A 19,725-nucleotide genomic window follows, 5' to 3' on the forward strand; every position below is an offset into this window, starting at 1 on the left:
GCCAATGCAGAAATGACGTCCAGCAGATGATGAAAAGTGCTGATATACGGTCTCAATCTCCAACATTGGGCAGTCGTGGCCTAATGGTTAGAGAGTCGGACTCGTGACCAGAAGGTTGCTGGTTCAATTTCCCAGGGCCGGCGGGTAACGAATGAGGTGCCCTTGAGCAAGCCACCTTTCCCCTACTTGCTCCCTTCGCGTGTGTGTGTTTGTGTGTTCACTACTCTCTGGATGGGTTAAAAGCAGAGGTCACATTTCGGGGTATGGGTCACCATATCTGAATAATTAGTCACTTCACTTCATTGAGCCTATTGACTTCCATTGTATCGACACAAAACCACAGAGACACTTAAAAAATATATATTTTTCTGTTCTGCAGAATTTAGAGTCATATACGGGGTGATTAAATGATGACTATCCCTTTAAGGAGGGGATAAAAACCCTTTATTAAACACGCGTTTAATATTTGACCTGTGGTTCTATCTCCTATGTGTGCTTTCCCTATGCGTGTGTGCAAGTGTGTTTGCGTGTGTGCGTCTATGTCAATGTGTGTAAGTATGTATGCATATTGTGTGAGTGGAGTATTTGTATGTTTGTCTTTTGTTGTTTTCAACTTTTTCTTGTTTTTACAGGTATATGCCTTTAGTTGTTTTTCTTGTATTCAATGTGTCTCATGTACAGCTGCTTTGTAACAATGAAAATTGTAAAAAAAAGCGCTATATAAATAAAGTTGAGTTGAGTTGTTATGATATGCGACGTAGTTTTGTTGAAGGTACAGGCAGCTGCAGGGAGTTGAGATTTGAACTCTGTGATATTTCAAACTGAGAAATTGCAGGAGGTGAACATTCAGGAAAAAGAACAAAACTGGTTGAACAGGTTATGGGAGTCCAAATGAAAACGTCTAGCAACAGTTGCAGTTTTGCAGCAATGAACCCGTCCACAGTAATACACTCTGCTTAAAACGAATACTGGATTTTATTATTGAGTCTTCTTTTTCAATAGCCCATTCACATATACAAATAACTCTGAAACATTCACAGTTCAACAAAGAAAGAAAGATTCAAAAATGGATACATATTTCATTGCTCCCCGAAGCGACAATACACACGCACTTTAATGTTTTTTCAAGCATTATACTAGATGCTTCTTAAGTCAACACTATATTGACTTCAATCCAAAAGCCCAAACCTAGATTCCAGGCATAATGTAAACAAAATGAGCCCTGTGGGCAAATGAAGCTTGTGTCTGTGGTACAAAATGTATCACTCTTTTAAATGAACATGTCCAAAACAAAACTCAAACTTAATTTTACCAATCATCAGTGGACCTTAAAACAACACTGTGGAACATTTGCTAACGGATGCCTCATATGGTTGATGAGTGCAATTGTCTGTTACCAGTGTTGTAAATAATGTTTCTGTATAAGCTTTCCCGTGTGCAGTGCAATGGACATGAATTTGTTGACTAAGCTAATGGAACATCTGAAATAATTTTAGAGACATTATTGAGTTGAAAAAGTCAGAAATGTTGGAGGTCATAGGTTCGCTTACTAGGAAAACACAAACTGATAACGTGTCTTCTTTGAAATCAATAAACTGTGAGTCACTTGGAATAAAAGCACCCTCCCAATTCATGTTTACAGTTGTGAAAGCTCGTGTTCTTCTATTTACAGCAAATAATACATGTGTACAACTAGTTATTATTAACACAGATTCATAAACTCTGAACTGTAACACTATCAGTAGAAAGACCCTTATCCCATATTTCATATCCCGACATCCCAGATCATTCACTGTTATATATCACTCTTTAACTTCACGTGCTCATAACATATCAGTTTTGCATTGAATAAACCTGCTATACTTTCTGATAAAGTTGTCACGTTTTCATCGGGGGAGGACTGCAAATTGTTGCTAGTTTACTGAATTTGTAGTCTAGATAATTAAGTGATTCTGGAAGAAAGTCCGTCTCAGCGATGGAGATTGTATCCAGATCAGCATTGGCAATAAATTCTCCTTCATGTGCATAACAGTGCGGTTTATAAGCATCACGGTCCTCATCACAGGTTTGAAGAACAAGAAGTCGCTGCAGAAGAAGAATATAAAAGACACAGAAAACAGCATGAAACCAGCTTCTCAATATCCTTATAACTTAAAACTTACAGTATCTAAGGCTAGTGGCACACATTGACAAGGTTAAAAAAAGAGAAAAAAATCACCTGGTTGATGAGACTGAAGAGTTTTTGCCTCATGATGGTGATCCTACTGTAAGATGTGGATGACCTAATGCTTGATCTCTATATGAAACAAATTGGACATGATAATGTGGAAAAAAACGGATGAGCTGTTGAGTCAGTGTGATGTGAAAAACAACTTATTACATTCAATTTTATTTACCTGATAATTTATGATATCCCTGCTTAAATGTCTTGTATAACTCTGAAACAGCACATGACACAACACAAAAAAATTAGAAGTTAGCCATGTTTCAGATATATGTTTACTTTAGTCCCCCATGTGGTCAATAACCCTATACCTTAAAATTACATATTTAAACTTTTTCCCCTGTGAAAACCTTTCCTGCTTTAAATTAGCTTGAATGTGACTCTAAACCTCTGCTTTCCTGTGGCTCAGTGGTAAGAGCATGGCACTAGCAATGCCTATGTCATAGGTCCGATCCCAGGGGATTACACATACTCATTTAAAAAACATTATAAAACAATTCAATGCAAGTCGCTTTGGATGAAAGCGTCTGCCAAATGCATAAATGAAATGAAATGAAGCTGCATTAAGCAAACATGAATATGCAAATTCATATTAATGCATATTAAAACAACACATAAACATACTGTATAAACAACATTAAAAACATTTAAAACATTTTTAATGTTTCGCCATAGGTGGTCTATAATAATATACTTAGTATTCATACTTTGTAATTTAAGCGTATTTAAAATCGATCCACCAGAACCTTATAGTAAGGTGTAAATGTTGTTAATGAATATTATTCTTATGAACAATTTCTCTAAAATATGTAACAAGTGTAACCAAAAACTGTAGCTATGGAATTGAAAAACCTAAATACTTACTCCATATAGTGACGTTTGAATCAAATGGTCAGAGGAGATTGAGTTCGGGACTTGTGCAACATCCTGCACCCCATTAATTATGATCTGTATATTTCAAGGGAAAAAGTATCATTATTATATTTTGAAATTCATAGTTTTTTTTGCAGGACTAAAAATATAACAAACAAGAAAGATGTTTGTTTTCCTTTTATTTTAAGGGGATCATGAAGAACGTTGTGTGCTTTAATAAAGGCAATATATTTGTTCATATAGTCACAAATTTGCTAACTTTTGATTCCTTATCAGTAACTTAATGACATACAAATAAAGTAGGATCTTTGAAATGGCTACATATTTTTCTTTTCAAATATTTTTTTTTCTTTCAAATCTGTCAGTTATCATGGGAGCTCATTGGCTCAATGGTAGTACTGTCCCCTCATTGCAAGAGGAATACATTCCTGCAAAATATATTCAGAACCAGGAAAAAAACATTTTCATAACATGCAGTTTAATTGTATCTAAAGTTTTGAGATGTTCTGTACTGATCTAAGCATACCGTAGGAACCTTGGTTTCTCTATGAGAGTGTGTTTCATCGTTTCCATTGAAAGGAACCTGCATGAAGAGATTAACATTATAGAAGATCATTAAGTGATATCTGCCATGTCACATATAAATACAAAATCCCAATGTTGCAGAAAGTTTTGTGATGAAATTACCATGCAATCTGTTCCTGGTATTTCAGTGTTGGTTGTGATCAGACGACCAAAGCCATTATCTAATGGAATCATATTTTTTGGTGCCTTGCATGTCATCAAAAATGCCATTAAGAGAATTACTGAAATACAAAGTAAGACATTTTTAAAACCATGGATAAATCACCAGTAGAAAATAACTTTCTGATCAATTCTAATTATGGACAAATTCTTTCACTGCGCCGGAACTGGCATGAGCATCACAAGTTCGTTGAAAATCCGATGATTCGTGCTATTTCAGCATGAATGAAAATGTTCAATAGAAGCAAGAAAATGAGAACAATTAAAAAAAAATACAAAATGTTACCAAGATGTCAACAATTACCTAGATGTCAACATGTGAATATTAACATGTGAACATTTGTGTAAATATTTCAACAAAATAATATTATTTTGTTCCTTCCATTTTCTTAAATCTTGAACCCATAGTTCCATTTAGTTTTTTCCTCAAAAATAAGGTACAAATGCTTAAAGTAAAATACTTTATATGCATTTATCACAACCAAACACAGCACCTATGAGTCATGAATGTGAAATGGTGCCCTAAGTAGCATTTTACTGACGTGTAGTAATGCAAGCACTTACAGGTTTATACAGGCTTGACAGTTTTTTTTAGATGCAACCACAAGTTTTGACATTTTGAAAGAAGTATTTCTGAAAGACCACACCCTGCACAGCTGGAATGAGGACTGAAAATGATGAAACTAATTTGACTGTAAAACCGAAGTATTTTCAAATAAAACATTCTTCCGTTTCTCTTCTCACAAGCGATGTATCGACCAAATCTTGCCGAATATTCAAGTTTATAAGCAAAAATTACTTTACCACTCAGATCTGATATATTGATCTAAAACTATAGAATGACGGTTAATTGTCGATAGCATATTTAATACACAGACACAGCAAAGAATGCTAATTCGCTCATTTGGTCCAATCACAACATATGGAGCTGTTGAAAGAAAAGATTCAAGGAGTATACAAAAGAAGGGTTTCAAACATTCTTTTGTGAGCCGAACCCCTTTGACCTAAATATTACTTGAAATACCCACTGAGAATTTAAGTCGATATTTACATGTTACTTCTAAAATGAACTGTTCAGTTTTAGTTCAGTTTAAGGTATTTTACATAATATTGTTCTTATTAAACCTGTTGCATTTCTTTGCAATTTCAAATTTATAAAGCACTTGGAACAACTTGTATATGGACTGGCAGTCAAAGGTAAACAACTCAAGAACCCCCGCTATTCCCTCACAAACCACCAAGAGTTTGTGAACCCCAGTTTGGGAAACTCAGGAAACTAGCTAATTTTTTATCGTCCTACCATTGTGTTTAAGATAGATTGCTATTGGAAATCCACAGTATAATAAAACCAACTCAGGTGCTGTCACAGTAACTGGAACATGAAGTTGAGCCAGGTTTTTACGTAGTTGCACTCCACCTTACCTGCGAGAAGTAGAACTGCAAGAATCAAGGCCCAGGTTCCCCCACTGCCCATTCGAGCCTTAGACACCATCCTTTCATGACAACTGGAATCTCTAGCGCAGTTACACACGGTGACTGACAGATTCTGCATGGTGGAAAATCCCTGCTGGTCTGCGATTCTTATCTGGAGGAAATGATGACCGGAATATACATTGCTTTCTTTTACAAGATCCACAGTCGTGCCTTAAATCGAGAAAAAGGGAGAAAACAGAAAATAGTCTTTGCATGTCAAAGATCATGGAGCAGTCTTTTTCAAGATGTAATAATTTTACAGATGGTCCATGTTTTGTTCAAATGCAAAAAATACAACAGAATTTACGACCTATTTAATGTAACATTGCATAATGGTGCTGGTGACACACACAACGTAAATTCTTATTTCGTATCGACTCCAATTATTCCCCTAAAAGTGATTCTCTTATTACCCATTTATTATGTAGTTATTATCTTCATTTTGACGATCATCCAAAATGAATGGGATGTATTGTAATATCTTTGCACACTTTTGCTGTTGCCTACTTTGAGACTTGAGTCAGTAAACGTTCACTCTTGTGATGTCATTCCATATGAATATCTGTTCGGCAGGCTACATGATTCTTGCGAATATGAAAATGGCACGTCGACATACTATAAAAATAATTATGAGCTGTCAATGATATAACTGTCAGTAGAAAGCAGCTTTTGTAAATAAGGTGCTGTAGGCACAATCCCCTGACAAAACGAAAACTAAGTCAATACACTGCTTCACGGATTCATTTCTGTCAACAGTTAAAAAGATTATGTAAAGTTCCTCGTAAAGGTACAGTGTGATCAAAAGAGTTGGGCTTTTTAGAAGGATTCTAAAAGTACAGATCTCCAAAACTGAGTTTGTCTTCACAAGAAATTGATTTCATGTTTGAAGAAGTTTGGAGCATACAATTAAACAATAGCTAAACCCATGTCTGTCTTTTCATGTTCCCCTGTATCAGTAAATAAAAAAAGAGACAAGGGGTAATTGTAATACACGCAATTCCTCTGATCAGACACTAGAGTGATGACACTTCATCTGCACATGCTCAGAAGGATTCTCTCTCTGCCTGTGGAGAAGGAGCATTGTACCCCTGCCTAAGATTTTAACAAAAACTGGTTTAGATGTATCACAGTTACTTTTTGGATGTATTTTTCAAGTTTAGACTGACTGCAAATTAACACACATTTGAACTCTAGGATAAAATAACATAGGCGTGGCTAGCTAGCATTCCAGCTAGACTTTATCTTGGTTACAACATCGGGGCCAGTTAAAAGATTGTGTCACAATTGCCCCAGAGCAAAATAATTTCGATAATTTACATATTTTAGTTTTTTACATAATTTAAACTTAAAACTACATTTGAAAAAGGTGTATTTTTAAATACACCTGTTTGTTGTGGTAAAAACATAGTAAATCATCAATCAGTGGATCAATGACGTTATCAATGACCTCATTGAGTTATTCTGTTTATACGTCTTTTTACAAATTCATTCAAATTCTGGTTAATCAGACCATGTCATATCATCTGAGTGAAATATATTATTATTCGACAATTAGTGCACCATATTTGTTTCTCGAATCAAAAGACGACTTGTGTATTTTAAATTGTCTGTAAGTTATGATGGAAAACGTAAAAAAATTACAATTGCCCCCATAGTCACAACCTTTAAATAAAACTTAATTTTGTTTTTACAGATTTCTCACATATACTATAAAAAACGGAAAAGTACTATGAAAAAAACGTAAATTCCACAAGTCGTTTGTACTCCGCTCTTGACCTACCTTTTATTGTTGTGGTGCATTAATCAACATGATGTAAAAAAAACGTGAAAATACATGAAAAGACCACAAATTTACAAGAAAAATGTGTTCTTTTACATGGGAAAATTGTTATTTTGGAGGGGGAAATGGTTATTTTACGGATTATTTCTAGCACCTCAGCAGGCATAAAATATTTTTTTGGAAAAAAATGGATTTTTTGAATAGGGTCAAAAACTGAAATTACAGAAAAAGACTGCATATTCACAAGAATAACAATGAAAACAATTGATTATACGTTTTACAATTTAACCGGAAATAAATGTTATTTCATGGTATATTTCTGTCGTAATCTTTTTTACAGTGTTCTCGTAGCAGTGGAATAAAATTGTCTGTATTATGAAAAAGCACATTTTGGGGTGGAATGACATAAATCAAATTAGCTGACATATTAACCATGTCAATTTTAGTTTCATGTTAACTTTAAACATGCATGTTGAAAAATCTTTTGGGGTCAAAGGGTCATCATAAATCTAATAAATGAATGCAGTCGATGGAAAGTGGGATTACCTTGAGCTGGATCAATCCTCCATTTCCCCTTAACATCTCCTAACAGCTCGTAGTAGAAAGGTGAACTGTATGGAGGAAGGTCCAGGTCTACAGCTGTGATGTTGACTCTTGTGGGCTCTTTGTCCAAGCACAAATTGACGTGATTCACAGTCAACAGTGGCACATTATCATTTAGGTCTTGCAAGTGAATACGCACAGTGCTTGTGCCAGTCAGTGGTGGTTCACCTGTCAATCACATGCATGAACATAATACAGTCCAAAACATCCAAAATATGCATTTATAATATAGTTGATATTAATATAATATACCATACCATTATCCACTGCAAACACGATTGCTGTGTAAGTACTGTTTTCCAGAGATTCTCTATCCATAAGTTTTGCTACGGATATTTTTCCAGTCCTTTCATCAACAGTTATCCAATTAGAGTCATCTTGCCCCTTGACATATCTGACAGAAGGAGAGGGACCTGTGTTTATATGATTCTGTATCTTGCAAAGTACAGTGCTATTAGTGTTACATAAACTCAGCTTCACTTACCTTATTGTGTTTCCATGAGCTCCATCCGAATCAACAGCAGTTACTGTTGTCACAAAAGTTCCCACATCTGTGTTTTCCCGTATGTTAACATCTGTTACAGGTGGTGTAAATACTGGAGGGTCGTTGACATCTTCAACATAAATCGTCACAGGGATGAACTTGTAGAGTTTTGGATTACTCTTGGGGGTTTCAAAAAATCTGTTGACTTCCCACATAGAGTTATCTGGACGGTTTTTAATTGTACATGAAAAGTAAGGAGCCTCATTCTGCACACTGATGGACACATTTTGGTATGCCTGCTCCTCATAGTCCATTGCCTGAGTAAAAAGAGTAACCAGAAGAGACATATATATCTCTTAAATGTAACTGTTTGTTTTATTTAAAGTCATAAATCAGAAATACTGTTATTTTCATTCAGAAACACTTTATACATAAAAAATACTTGTGGCATACTTAATAAAAACCATCAGCGTACCTTCACAACAGTTAAAATCCCTTCATTTGTAGTTGGATCTGTTTCAATTTTAAATATATGTTTGGTATCTCCGTGGATTATGTATTTAGCTTTCCAGGCATTTGTGCCACGTGTGTCTTTATCTGTTACTTGAAATCTCAAAACTTCAGTCCCAATGTCTCTCTCCTTTACTTTCCCACTGCCCTAAAACAGAAGTCAAATGTGACATTAGGATATTATGGAGTTTTATATCTGCGCAACATGATCTTGCAGGAAGCCATCAACTGTAGGTCATCAACTGCATTTCTGAAAAGGACAAAAAAATCTACATTCTCCTGCAATGCATTGTGTGGCACTCATTTTATGATCTACAAACATCTTTCATCTTCTGTCAAACTGGGGTGCTCTTCCCGAACAACAGCGTAACCTGCTGCTTTACCTCCAAAGTACCTCAGGGAAACCAACAGGAAGGGCTCCTAAATTGCATTCCAGAGAACTAGGGTTTTGTTATTTCCCACCTTAAACCCAGAAATGAACGACTGGAAAGGCACTCGATGTGGGATATCTGACCTCTGAAATCAGGGCAGATTAATCAACCCTGACCTTAGGGAGATGATGCTTCCAGTAACATGTTATGTTTTAGGTTTTATGAAAAAATTCAAATATTAAATATTGTATTGGTATTCTTTAATATGAAGTAACTCTTGATCGACTTAAAGGGATAATTCACCCAAATTCTTTCCAAACCTGTATAAAATATTTTGTTCCGAGAAAAATATTCGGAAGAATGTTAGCAATTTTCAGATCTGGGACATCATTGTCTGCCATAATAGGGAAAAATGAAAATGGCAGTTACAGGTGCCCCAGAACAGTTTGCTTTCCTAAATTCTTTAAAATGTCTTATTTTGTGTTTCTACTATGATAGTGGATGATGTCCCAGAACTGAAAATTGCAACAATTCTTCCTAATATCATTCACTGTGTTCAACAGAACAAATACATGTATACAGGTCTGGAACAAGGCTGATTAAATGATGACAGGATTTTCATTTTTGGGTGAACTATCCCTTTAAATGCATTGAGGCTGGAGGTGGGACATGCCAGTTTAAATGTTTCGTCCCGGATCCAGCACAAGAGCATGTTCAGTCGGTCTTTGGATATGCGCACTTTTCAAAAACAGTGCTTTATTTCTCTTGACAAACTAAAATACATAAAATGAAAATGTTATCCTATAGAATGCACAACATTCTTTGTTATTTTGCTCAAAAACACGATCTGTGTTGTGTGCATGTCAAACTAGTAAGAAACTGTCGCTGCTGTCCCCTGATGTAAAAATTAGGAGTATTTCAGGAAACGGAGAAAAAACACTGCGTGTCAAAGGACTTTTTAATACTTAAATACTTTTTATGCATTATATATTTGCAAAACCCAGTGACAAACATAAAGGGTGACTAATAAAAATGATTTATGGCAAAAAAATCATGGGTAACACTTTATTATAACTGCACGCTATGAATCATTAGTTAAGCATCAGTACATAGTTAATTAATCATTTATGAAGCATTGGCCCCACATTAATAGACATTAGTAAGCAGTTTATAAATACAGCTATAAATGCTTTGTTCTTGATTTATAAGCATGTATATAATATGCTTAATAATCAAATTTTCATACTTTATTATTTCTAAATTAAGGATTACATTACTTACAAACCAGTTAGTTAGGAGTTGTCAGTGGTTCATGAGATCATTTAGAAAGTGTAAGTAAATGATTAATAAACTCTTTGAATGCACATTTATACATCTTATTATTCTGACATATAGTAACAGTTACTTAATTTGTTAATAAATGTTTTTTTAACACACATTCCTACTGTAATTCATGATTAATTAATGTAGTTATAAAACATTTACTAGTTGTTAGATAACTATTTTTTGTGAGCTCATCTAAAGTGAGGACTATGTATGCCTTGTAAAGCGTTTACAAATGAGAGTTGCATATCACTTCACGGTTATATTTTTTCTGGAGGTGTGCAGGAATTAAAAAAAATTCAGAAGTTTATTTTTCATCTTATATAAATTCATTTAATGTTAATTTATATGTTCGGTTGTACAATTTTAATTTTGCAGAGGTTTATTTTTTATTTTATATTAAATAGTTTTATATTCATTAATATTTACAGTTGTACAGATTAATTTCTTTCGCATCTTGAAATAAATATTTCTATGTTCTGAATCCCTCTGTGTTGTGTTTTTCCTATTTCTGTTTAGAAGATAACTGAGCCTTTAACTGTCATTTGTAAATGCTCTACAAGGCATACATAGTGCCTGACAACTCCTAACTAACTGGTTTGTAAGTAATGTAATCCTTAGTTTAGAAATGATGAATTCATCCTTAATAAAGTATGAAAATTTGATTATTAAGCATATTATATACATGCTTATAAATCAAGAACAAAGCATTTATAGCTGTATTTATAAACTGCTTACTTATGTCTATTAATGTGGGGTCAATGCTTCATAAATTTTTAATTAACTATATACTGATGCTTAACTAATGATTCATAGCGTGCAGTTATTATAAAGTGTTACCAAATCATGATATATGGAGAGACAAGGTTTCAGAAGGACAGCAGCCATAATGTAATCCAAGCGTAGCTGTTTGCGAACATGTTGGAACTATTGTTTTGGGAATCATTTAACCCATAGTTGACTCTTATTTTGGGAAAATGTTTATCAGAGCATCCAAACAATATCCGAGAACCTCACAGACATAAAATCTTTAAATCAATAGAGGAACTCACTGTTTGGCCGGTGAACTCTGGAATGTGGTTGTTATTGTCAGAAATCTTGACTGTCACTGTACTTGTGCTTGAGAGCTGTTTCTTTTCTCCGTGGTCCTTTGCTTCAAGCAGAATTGTATATTTTGGAGATTTCTGAAAGATTTTTAATTGAGAATCTTTACGAAAACATGGGCTATACACAAAGTCTGGTTCATGTACAGTATGTTTAGTGGAAAGTGCCGATTTGGATTAAACACATAGCAGGTAATTATAATTTATATGCAATTCAGTATGTAATATAAAAACAAATGAAGCTCATACCTCATAATCCAAACACCCTTTAAAATAAATTGTCGCTACTCTGTCACTCTGTTTTATATAAAACTCAACATTGTCTGTTTTTGGTATGACAGACTTGATTGCAAAAGAAAAGGTTCCGTTAAGAGTTGTTATATCGTCTTTATCAGATGCCAACACAGTCAAAATCTTGTCACCTGAATGGAAATGAAAATGAAAAAATAGTGTCTACACAAGCATTAAGTGATTATTTGTGTTGTGCTTTTTTGGAAAGACAACCTTCAAAACATTTAAAGGGACGCAAAAACACTTCGAAAGGCTTTTTGGGGAACTATTGCTTAAATTTTATGTTACCTTGGGCATGTGACTCTTCCAGCGTGACGTCATAGTTTGATTGTTGAAATATGGGGGGATTGTCATTTATGTCCAATACCTTGATCTCAACTCCAAGCCTTGTGTCCACTTCATTGTTAGATCTATTTACGGCTTCAAAATGGAGCTGTTAAGGTAAGATGACACTTAATATACAGACCTGACTGGCAGTGTATTTAAATGAAAGACATTTTAGATTTATTATGCAATAAAAATTTTTTTTTTGAGGAACACCTACTTTGAGAGCTTTAGAACTGTCTGCTATGGATTCGTAATCCACTTTTTTATGTACACAAATTTCACCGGTTTGGTCATTAATGCTAAGAACACCTTTCGGTTCTTCAGTCACACCCTCCCCGTAAAGGGCGAAATTCACTAAATATTTCCTATCGAGTTCAATCTGAAACACACATCGAAAATAGACATTCATTATTTATTAATATATTTAATTAAAATAAATCTATGTCCAGCATTTAATTTGTAATGATAAATGATTTTTACAAATGAAAAGGAAACAAAAAGATGATGAATATCCCAGTTGAAATCAGTGAGTGTTAGAATGTGACTCACATTTCCGAGTTTATATGGAAACGGTCCAGGATTTTCTTCTTCAATAGAAAAAGAATCGATGATCCATGCACGTTTCTGTCTTATCCTTCCTGTATCAGCCCATGTATATGTGGTCAAGGCAAACTGAGTGAAAAAATATAAACACAAAACTTACTGTATGTAAAGTATCATATACACGTACATTCATATTATAAAATGATATGTGACCCAGTCAATGAAAACCAGGCAAAAGTCTCATTATCTAATTCTGAAATAATGAGCATAAAGTTTAATTACAATCATTAATTTCACTATAATTTCAATCTTTGACATGGTCTTACTAAGTCAATGTTACATATATCTAGGTCATGTTTTCACTGATTTATATATTATTGAAACGCTGTATTACAATCTAGACTCATTTGTCTAAAATAATCATCTTCATTTGTCAAAATATTTCAATATTTGCGATGCTCTCGTTGACATTAAGAAAAACGACATTAAGAAACTCTTAAATGAATGTCAAAAATAAAAAATGCTCCCCTCTAAACTGACAAGCAGACATCAGTCTAAACTTATAATTAAAAGTTTATCGTTTTTCCAGGTTTTCCATTTAATTTGTTAGTTTGTTGAAAAAAAGACAGTAAGACGCGTGTATATATACAGGATGGGCAAAAAAACTCCAAAATCATGTTTTAAATTGATATCATGTTTTTATTATGTGTTATTATATACGTGTTGGCTGTATTCTTTGAGGCATTTTTAAATTTTTTGTATTTTTTCACTACAGTTTGATTGATAATAATAGGATTATGGTTATTGCAGAATAAGATTTTAGATTTAGTTTTTTTAAAAATCTGATTTAGCAAATTAACTCTTTAAATATCTTCTATATCACTTTGATAAACTTGTCTTTTATTACTAATTTTACACTACTAAAGATAGATGGATAATATCTAGATAGATAGATCATTTTTTATATTGTGCGTATAATCTCCTGAAATTCTGCACCTGTGTTACGATAATGATCTACTATGAATCATCTTCTGTATTGCACAATTGTATGAATGAAACTGTCATGAATTATATAATACATCAAATAATTATATTTTTGTATAATGTTTTTGTGAAATGTGACATTTTTTATATTAATACCAAACTTGCCTACCACCTTTTCCCCCATACAGCAAAACGTCTTGGTTACGTCTGTAACCTCAGTTGTTGAGAACGACAGATGGGGTTCAACCTTGAGAACCAATCAACTCTGACTAATATAGAAAAGGCCAATGAAATTTGGCGAATTAAATTTGCATGCCGCTCATATGGTATCCCGGCCTAAGGGGGAAGGCTGCTCTGCCCAGCCAACCCCCAGGGGGTGCTTGCTTAGTGATGGATGGAATGCCTGTTCTGGTGGAAAGGTGCTTTCGCAGGCATATGCCCCCCTGGATGCCAGTCCTACATGTCGCCATGCAGGATGTGGGCTGACACCAGGTTTACGCGAAGGTTGTTAACCCTTGCGAAGGTGTTTTTAGGCGTAGCCCAACCCACAGCTTTACAGATGTCTGATAGAGAGGCGCTTCTGGCCAGTGCCCAGGAGGTGGCTATACCCCGTGTGGACATGGGAGATTCTGAGATCGGTATACCATCGTAACGGCATCCACGACCCAGTGCTCCTGCCTCTGCTGGAGACAGCCTTCACCTTCTGCTGTCCTCCAACACAGACAATGAGCTGGTCAGAGCTTCTGAGCTCTTCGTACGGTCCAGGTGGAGGCGCAGTGCGCGGACTGGACACAACACGGATGGGGTTGGGTCTTCCTCCCCGATGGGGAGCGCCTGCAAGTTCACCACGTGGCCCCGGTTGGAAGTAGTAGGAACTTTTGGGCACGCATCCGGGCATGGGTCTCAAGATAACGTGAGAGTTTCCAGGGCCGAATTCAAGGCAATCCGGGGACACGGAGAATGCTTTGAGGTCCCCTACCCTCTTGAAGGAAGCGAGTGCCATCAGGAGGGCCGTCTTACTCGTCAGGTGAGGAAGATCGGAACAACTTTAGGGTCCCAAGAGGGTATGGAACGGGGACGAGGCGGATTCCGCCCTCTCGCGCCCCTTAGGAACCTGGTGACCAGGTCGTGTTGCCCTAGAAACTTTCCATCAACTGAGTCGTGATGAGTGGCGATAGCGACTACATACAGTGTGGAGGGGAGATGTTATTCTCCAGTCTCTTAAGAAGGACAACACGATCCTGATCGATCACCTCAGTGGGTCTTTCTAGTTGAGAGAGACAACAGGACGAGAACAGGCGCCGTCTAGAGGCGTATAACCGCCTCGTAGATGGGGCCCTAGCCTGGGTGACGGTCTCCGCCAAAGAGGGAGAGTAGCCAACTCTGGATCTTCTCGTCCCGTCTGGAGACCAGACATGGGTGTTCCAGAGGTCTGATCTGGGATGCCAGAACGTGCCTTTCCCCTGAGAGAGCAGGTGAATGGGCCAGGGGAATGGGCCAGGGGGAGTCGTTGTCCAGAGCCTCAGCTCTGAAAACCAAGTGCGGTTTGGCCAGTGTGGCTCCACCTGTTACTCCTCTTCCCTGGTACTACACCTGGTATTCCTCTTCCCTGACCTTGCGCAGTGTTTGCGCAAGGAGGCTCATTGGGGGGGAAGGCGTACTTCCGCCCATCCCGCGGTCAGCTGTGCGCAATTGTATCCGTGCCTCGGACAGGGAGTACCAAAGCGGGCAATGGTGGTGTTGTGGGAGGCGAACAGGATGACCTGGGCCTACCCAAACAGCATCCAAATGAGCTGGACTGCGCGGGGGTGGAGTCGTCACTCTCCACGAGGCGTATACTGATGAGAAAGCATGTCGGCTGTCTGGTTCAGTTTGCCTGGGATGTGTGTGGCCCACAGGGAAAGGGTCAGCTGTTGACTCCACCGGAGGAAGCGTTGAGCAAGTTGTGTTAGTTGCCGTGAGCGTACGCCACCGTGGCGATTTGATTTGCTTGTCCTTTACGAGAGGCCGCAGCTTGCTCAGTGCAAGTAGCACAGCCCACAACTTTTGCCAATTGATATGCCAGCGCAGGCGGGGGTTCGTGCAACTCCCCGCTACTGCGTGCTCGTTACACAGTGCACTGCACCCTTGTAGGGAGGCGGCCGTCGCCACCACGACTTGCCTCGTAACCTGCCCAGAGGGACCTTAGTCAGTCGAAACAGCGGACAGTCGCGCCAACATGGTGACAGAGTTGAGTTCCATACCGAGAAAGAGGATGCTCTGCACTGGGGAGAGCTTGCCCTTCTCTCGATTGACCTGAAGTCCCAATCGATCTAGGAGCCGTATCACAAGGTCCCTTTGTGTACATAACAGATCTCGCGAGTGTGCCAAGATAAGCCAGTCGTTGAGATATTTTAGTACCGCACACCTTCCTCCCCTCAGGGAGATAGGGAGCTTCCAGGATCTTCGTGAAGACCGTGGGGACTGGGACAGACCGAAAGGGAGAACAGGTCGATTGCCACGAAACCAATCCTGACACCTGATAGATGTCTGGATGAGCCTCTGCGTGAGCATCCTGACCGGCAGTTTGTGAAGGTGCTTCGTTCAGGTTACGCAGACCTATGGGGCGCAACCCGCCATCTTTCTTGGGAACGATGAAGTGCGGGCTGTAACCCACTGAACATCTTGGTTTTGATGGACAAACTCGATGCCTGTTTCGCCAGAAGGGTGGTGACCTCTACCCGAAGTACGTAGGCGTCCCTGCCTTTGACAGAGGGAGAGAGGATCCCCCGAAACTTGGGAGAGTCTCTGGCAAACTGGATCGAGTAACCAAGACGAACCGCCCTCATTAGCCACCGAGACAGTGTGGGCAGCTCTCGAACTCCCAGGGACTGTGACAGGGGGACCAAGGGGACGGTCTGTGGTTCGTCGGCTGGCGGAGCTAACCATATGTCGCTGGGGGTCCCCGGAGGGAAGGTTGGCACGCACTGCACGCACTGTCGGTTTGAGAGTGGTGGCAGCTGTTGTGTGTGTACGACCCTGCGCTTTGCCAGGGCGTGAGGTAGGGTTGTCGGGCACAGTCCAGTTGAGTGTGCGATCAGCTGCAAGTACACCCGGGGAGAACGGAAAAGCTTTGTGAGTAAGTGGGCACCAGGCCCTGAAAAAGGTCCGGCTTTGGTGACGAGGCAGGAGCAGTCCCGTACCGACCGATCAGAGCCGTGGCTGTGAAGGTCGGGCGATGTTGTTCTCCCTGGGGTCTTCCCGTCAGTGTCACTTCTTGCGAGAAGGTTGCTGACGGGGTGGAGGTTTCCCCTTTCAACCGCAGCTTCCGGGGTGCTGCCTGTGGGGGCACAGGAACTGGAGCCGATGTTGAAGGGGTCCATCCCCCTCCTCGATGAGTGTACCGCACCCTAGAGAACAGCGGGACATGCTGAGCTGGAGAATTCTGAGTCCTGGACCTATTTAGAAAAAACACCTCCGGAACCGCCGAGACGCCCAGGGAAAGTCGCTGCAAGTGGGGACGATCCGCTGCTCTACGTCGTAGATCCGGCAATGTAGAAGAAGAATTCGTTGAATTGGTTTTGTTCGTGGTCATGAGCGAAGGCTCTGAAGAACAAAGGGTAAATGAATGCTGCAAGCCGGCTTCCTTTTACAACGGACATCCGGGGGCAGAGACCAACATGCAAATTTGATTCGCCAAATTTATTGGCCTTTTCAATAGTAGTCAGAGTTGATTGGTTCTCAAGGGCTAACCCCATCTGTCGTTCTCGACACAACGTCGAGAGACCGACAGAAAGGGAACTATGTTGACCTGAGATTGCTTCAGGGGGATTGTTTCTGTAACATTACACTATGTGACAGTAAGAACATGAAAAAGGAGACCAGTTGTAATGCTTGTGCTTATTAGTTGTTGCATTTAGTGTTCCTCTTTTTACATTTTTGCTAAAATTGCAATTAAATCATTGTTCTCAATACAAGTTTTATGCATCTCCCCTTGATCTTGAAAATTTGAAACTTTGAATGGTGTCATTCCACTCTGACTGAACTACTGGCAACTGAATATATAAGTAAAGTGCTTTATGTTGTATGTAATGGTTCACCAATCTTTCATTGACATTAACATTCTTCAGAACGCTTGAGGACATACACACGAAAACCTCACACTGTATATTCTTGTTGTGACACGTCACGCGACACGGCAACTTAATTCAATATTTTACCAATATAATTCAATTGAAAAGATTACATATTTATTGAAAATTGAACATGAGCATAAATGTATTATTATTTGTCATGACCCCATATTGCTTAAATGACAGCATGCACTCAAACGTCCATGTACTCCACAATTCTTTTTTCAAAACCTGACGATCGGCTCATTACAATTTGACAACGTTCCAAAGAAATCATTATACCTCATGTAAAAGACTCATGTTTAAGTGATGTGGCATACCTGAAGGCATTCAACCTGACAATTCAAGAGATTATTTCAGTGCATACTATCGTTCATGTGTCATGCTCTAAAACATTTAAAGGAATTAAAGTTACTTTGATCCACACCCTGTGATGGTAATGTTTATACTCAACAGAATAAATTCAAGCATGCCCTTGCTTCACTTCTTGTTATTGTAATAATCCACAGACAGCTGATAATTACAAAAGCAAATCATTCAGTCATCGGTCACGTATTGTACATAAAGCTGGATTTCACCCTGTACAAAAGTTCCCTAAACACAGTTCTCTAAACACAAATAGCCATTGTTTAGAAAGATGATCAAGCCAAAAGGGAGAAACATGAGCTGGTATAATCGGTCACAGACACTATACTGCACCTGTATCACATAAATTTAACTCACCAGCAGCAAGAGAAAAGTGACAGGAAGGGTCCTCATGTTGAAGCGGTGTTGTGAGCCTCGAGCAGAACTGTTTGACTGATACTGACTTTTCCTCTTTCTCCAGTTTTAAAAGCTGCTCAGGTGACAACTGGGGGAGGAGAGGGGATATTCAAATGAGGGTGGGCAGGGCAACTGGGCCACAGTGTCACTACCCATGATCTTCCAAGAAGTTGAACTAAAAACAGGTTAAACTAAAAACTGAGACATAAGTATGTGATCTTTATTTTTATTACACTTTGTTAGGGTGCTTTTAATTATACTGCAGTAATGAGTACTCTCTAAGACATGACATGTAATTTTCTACTATTAAATTGTTTATACATTATCTAACAACAAAACTGTTGTTAGAAAAGTCTGCTTCTGGTGTAAAATAGAAGCTAATACAATTTAGTTTAAGGCAAAAATTATGATGATATTATTGGTCTAATAAGCCCAGCAGGCTAATTTACGAACCGACTTAAATTTTAAAGGACACAAGAAATAATTGAAGATTTTAAAAATAGAATAGAAGATCTTTTCTCCACCAAAACTCAATGAACAAAAAATATTATTTGATGCAAATGGGTCTGGTGACACTCTCCGGTTCCTCCCATGGTGCCTGAAATAGTAAATAATAAAAGGATGTGCCACTGCCATTACAATGAATTGGGATTGGATTCAATTCTTTTATTATGGCCGTTTTTTAAATGTTGTTCCTAAATTGTTAATATTAATTTACATAAAGGTAACATTTTACATTTGTTATTGTCATAATTGTTTGTAATGATTTGTTTTTGGATCATAAAAGCAAAAGTTAGTTTTAGTTAGTATGCTCTAAAAATGCAATATTAGGATATTCTGGATATTTAAAGATTTTGTATAATTACATTGGAATAATTTAAGTGATACATGCTGCATACCAAAAGTTTGAAAACAGTCTTAAATTTGCATACATCTAAAAAGCGAGAGTGTCATTCATGCACATGCAGGTCAGTTCTGAAATTGGTCAAACCATAGATGTTACCTGAGGAGTTTAGCAAACCCACAGTCATTCAAGACTGCATTGATGGAGGAATAATGTGAGAATCTAAATTCCCCCTTTAACCTAATGCTGTTAAATTGAAGCAATTTTTTTGCCGAAATATTCAAAACATTATCAAACAAGGTCAGTTGTTACCTGTCAGATGTCATTTAGACCCCTCATTTAATTAATCCCTTCATTTTAATTGTAACAGTATT

The 19,725-nt window shown here is 37.9% G+C and overlaps 1 protein-coding gene across 1 annotated transcript; it reads right to left on the minus strand.

The window, feature by feature from the left end:
* Nucleotides 1–956: 956 nt before the first annotated feature.
* On the minus strand, nt 957–18,595 carry LOC130409775 (cadherin-like protein 26). Its single transcript, XM_056733966.1, has 17 exons — nt 18,469–18,595; nt 12,656–12,778; nt 12,324–12,485; nt 12,068–12,212; nt 11,738–11,910; nt 11,438–11,569; nt 8,657–8,839; nt 8,182–8,498; nt 7,955–8,091; nt 7,641–7,865; nt 5,264–5,485; nt 3,785–3,903; nt 3,624–3,680; nt 3,089–3,172; nt 2,397–2,438; nt 2,219–2,296; nt 957–2,085 (listed from the first exon to the last, which is right to left on the minus strand). The coding sequence occupies exons 1-17, from the start codon at nt 18,502–18,504 to the stop codon at nt 1,879–1,881; spliced, it is 2,442 nt and encodes an 813-aa protein (XP_056589944.1). The 5' UTR covers nt 18,505–18,595; the 3' UTR covers nt 957–1,878.
* Between the last annotated feature and the right edge of the window lie 1,130 nt (nt 18,596–19,725).

Source organism: Triplophysa dalaica, chromosome 20 (genome assembly GCF_015846415.1).
Source record: "Triplophysa dalaica isolate WHDGS20190420 chromosome 20, ASM1584641v1, whole genome shotgun sequence".
NCBI classification, from domain to species: domain Eukaryota; kingdom Metazoa; phylum Chordata; class Actinopteri; order Cypriniformes; family Nemacheilidae; genus Triplophysa; species Triplophysa dalaica.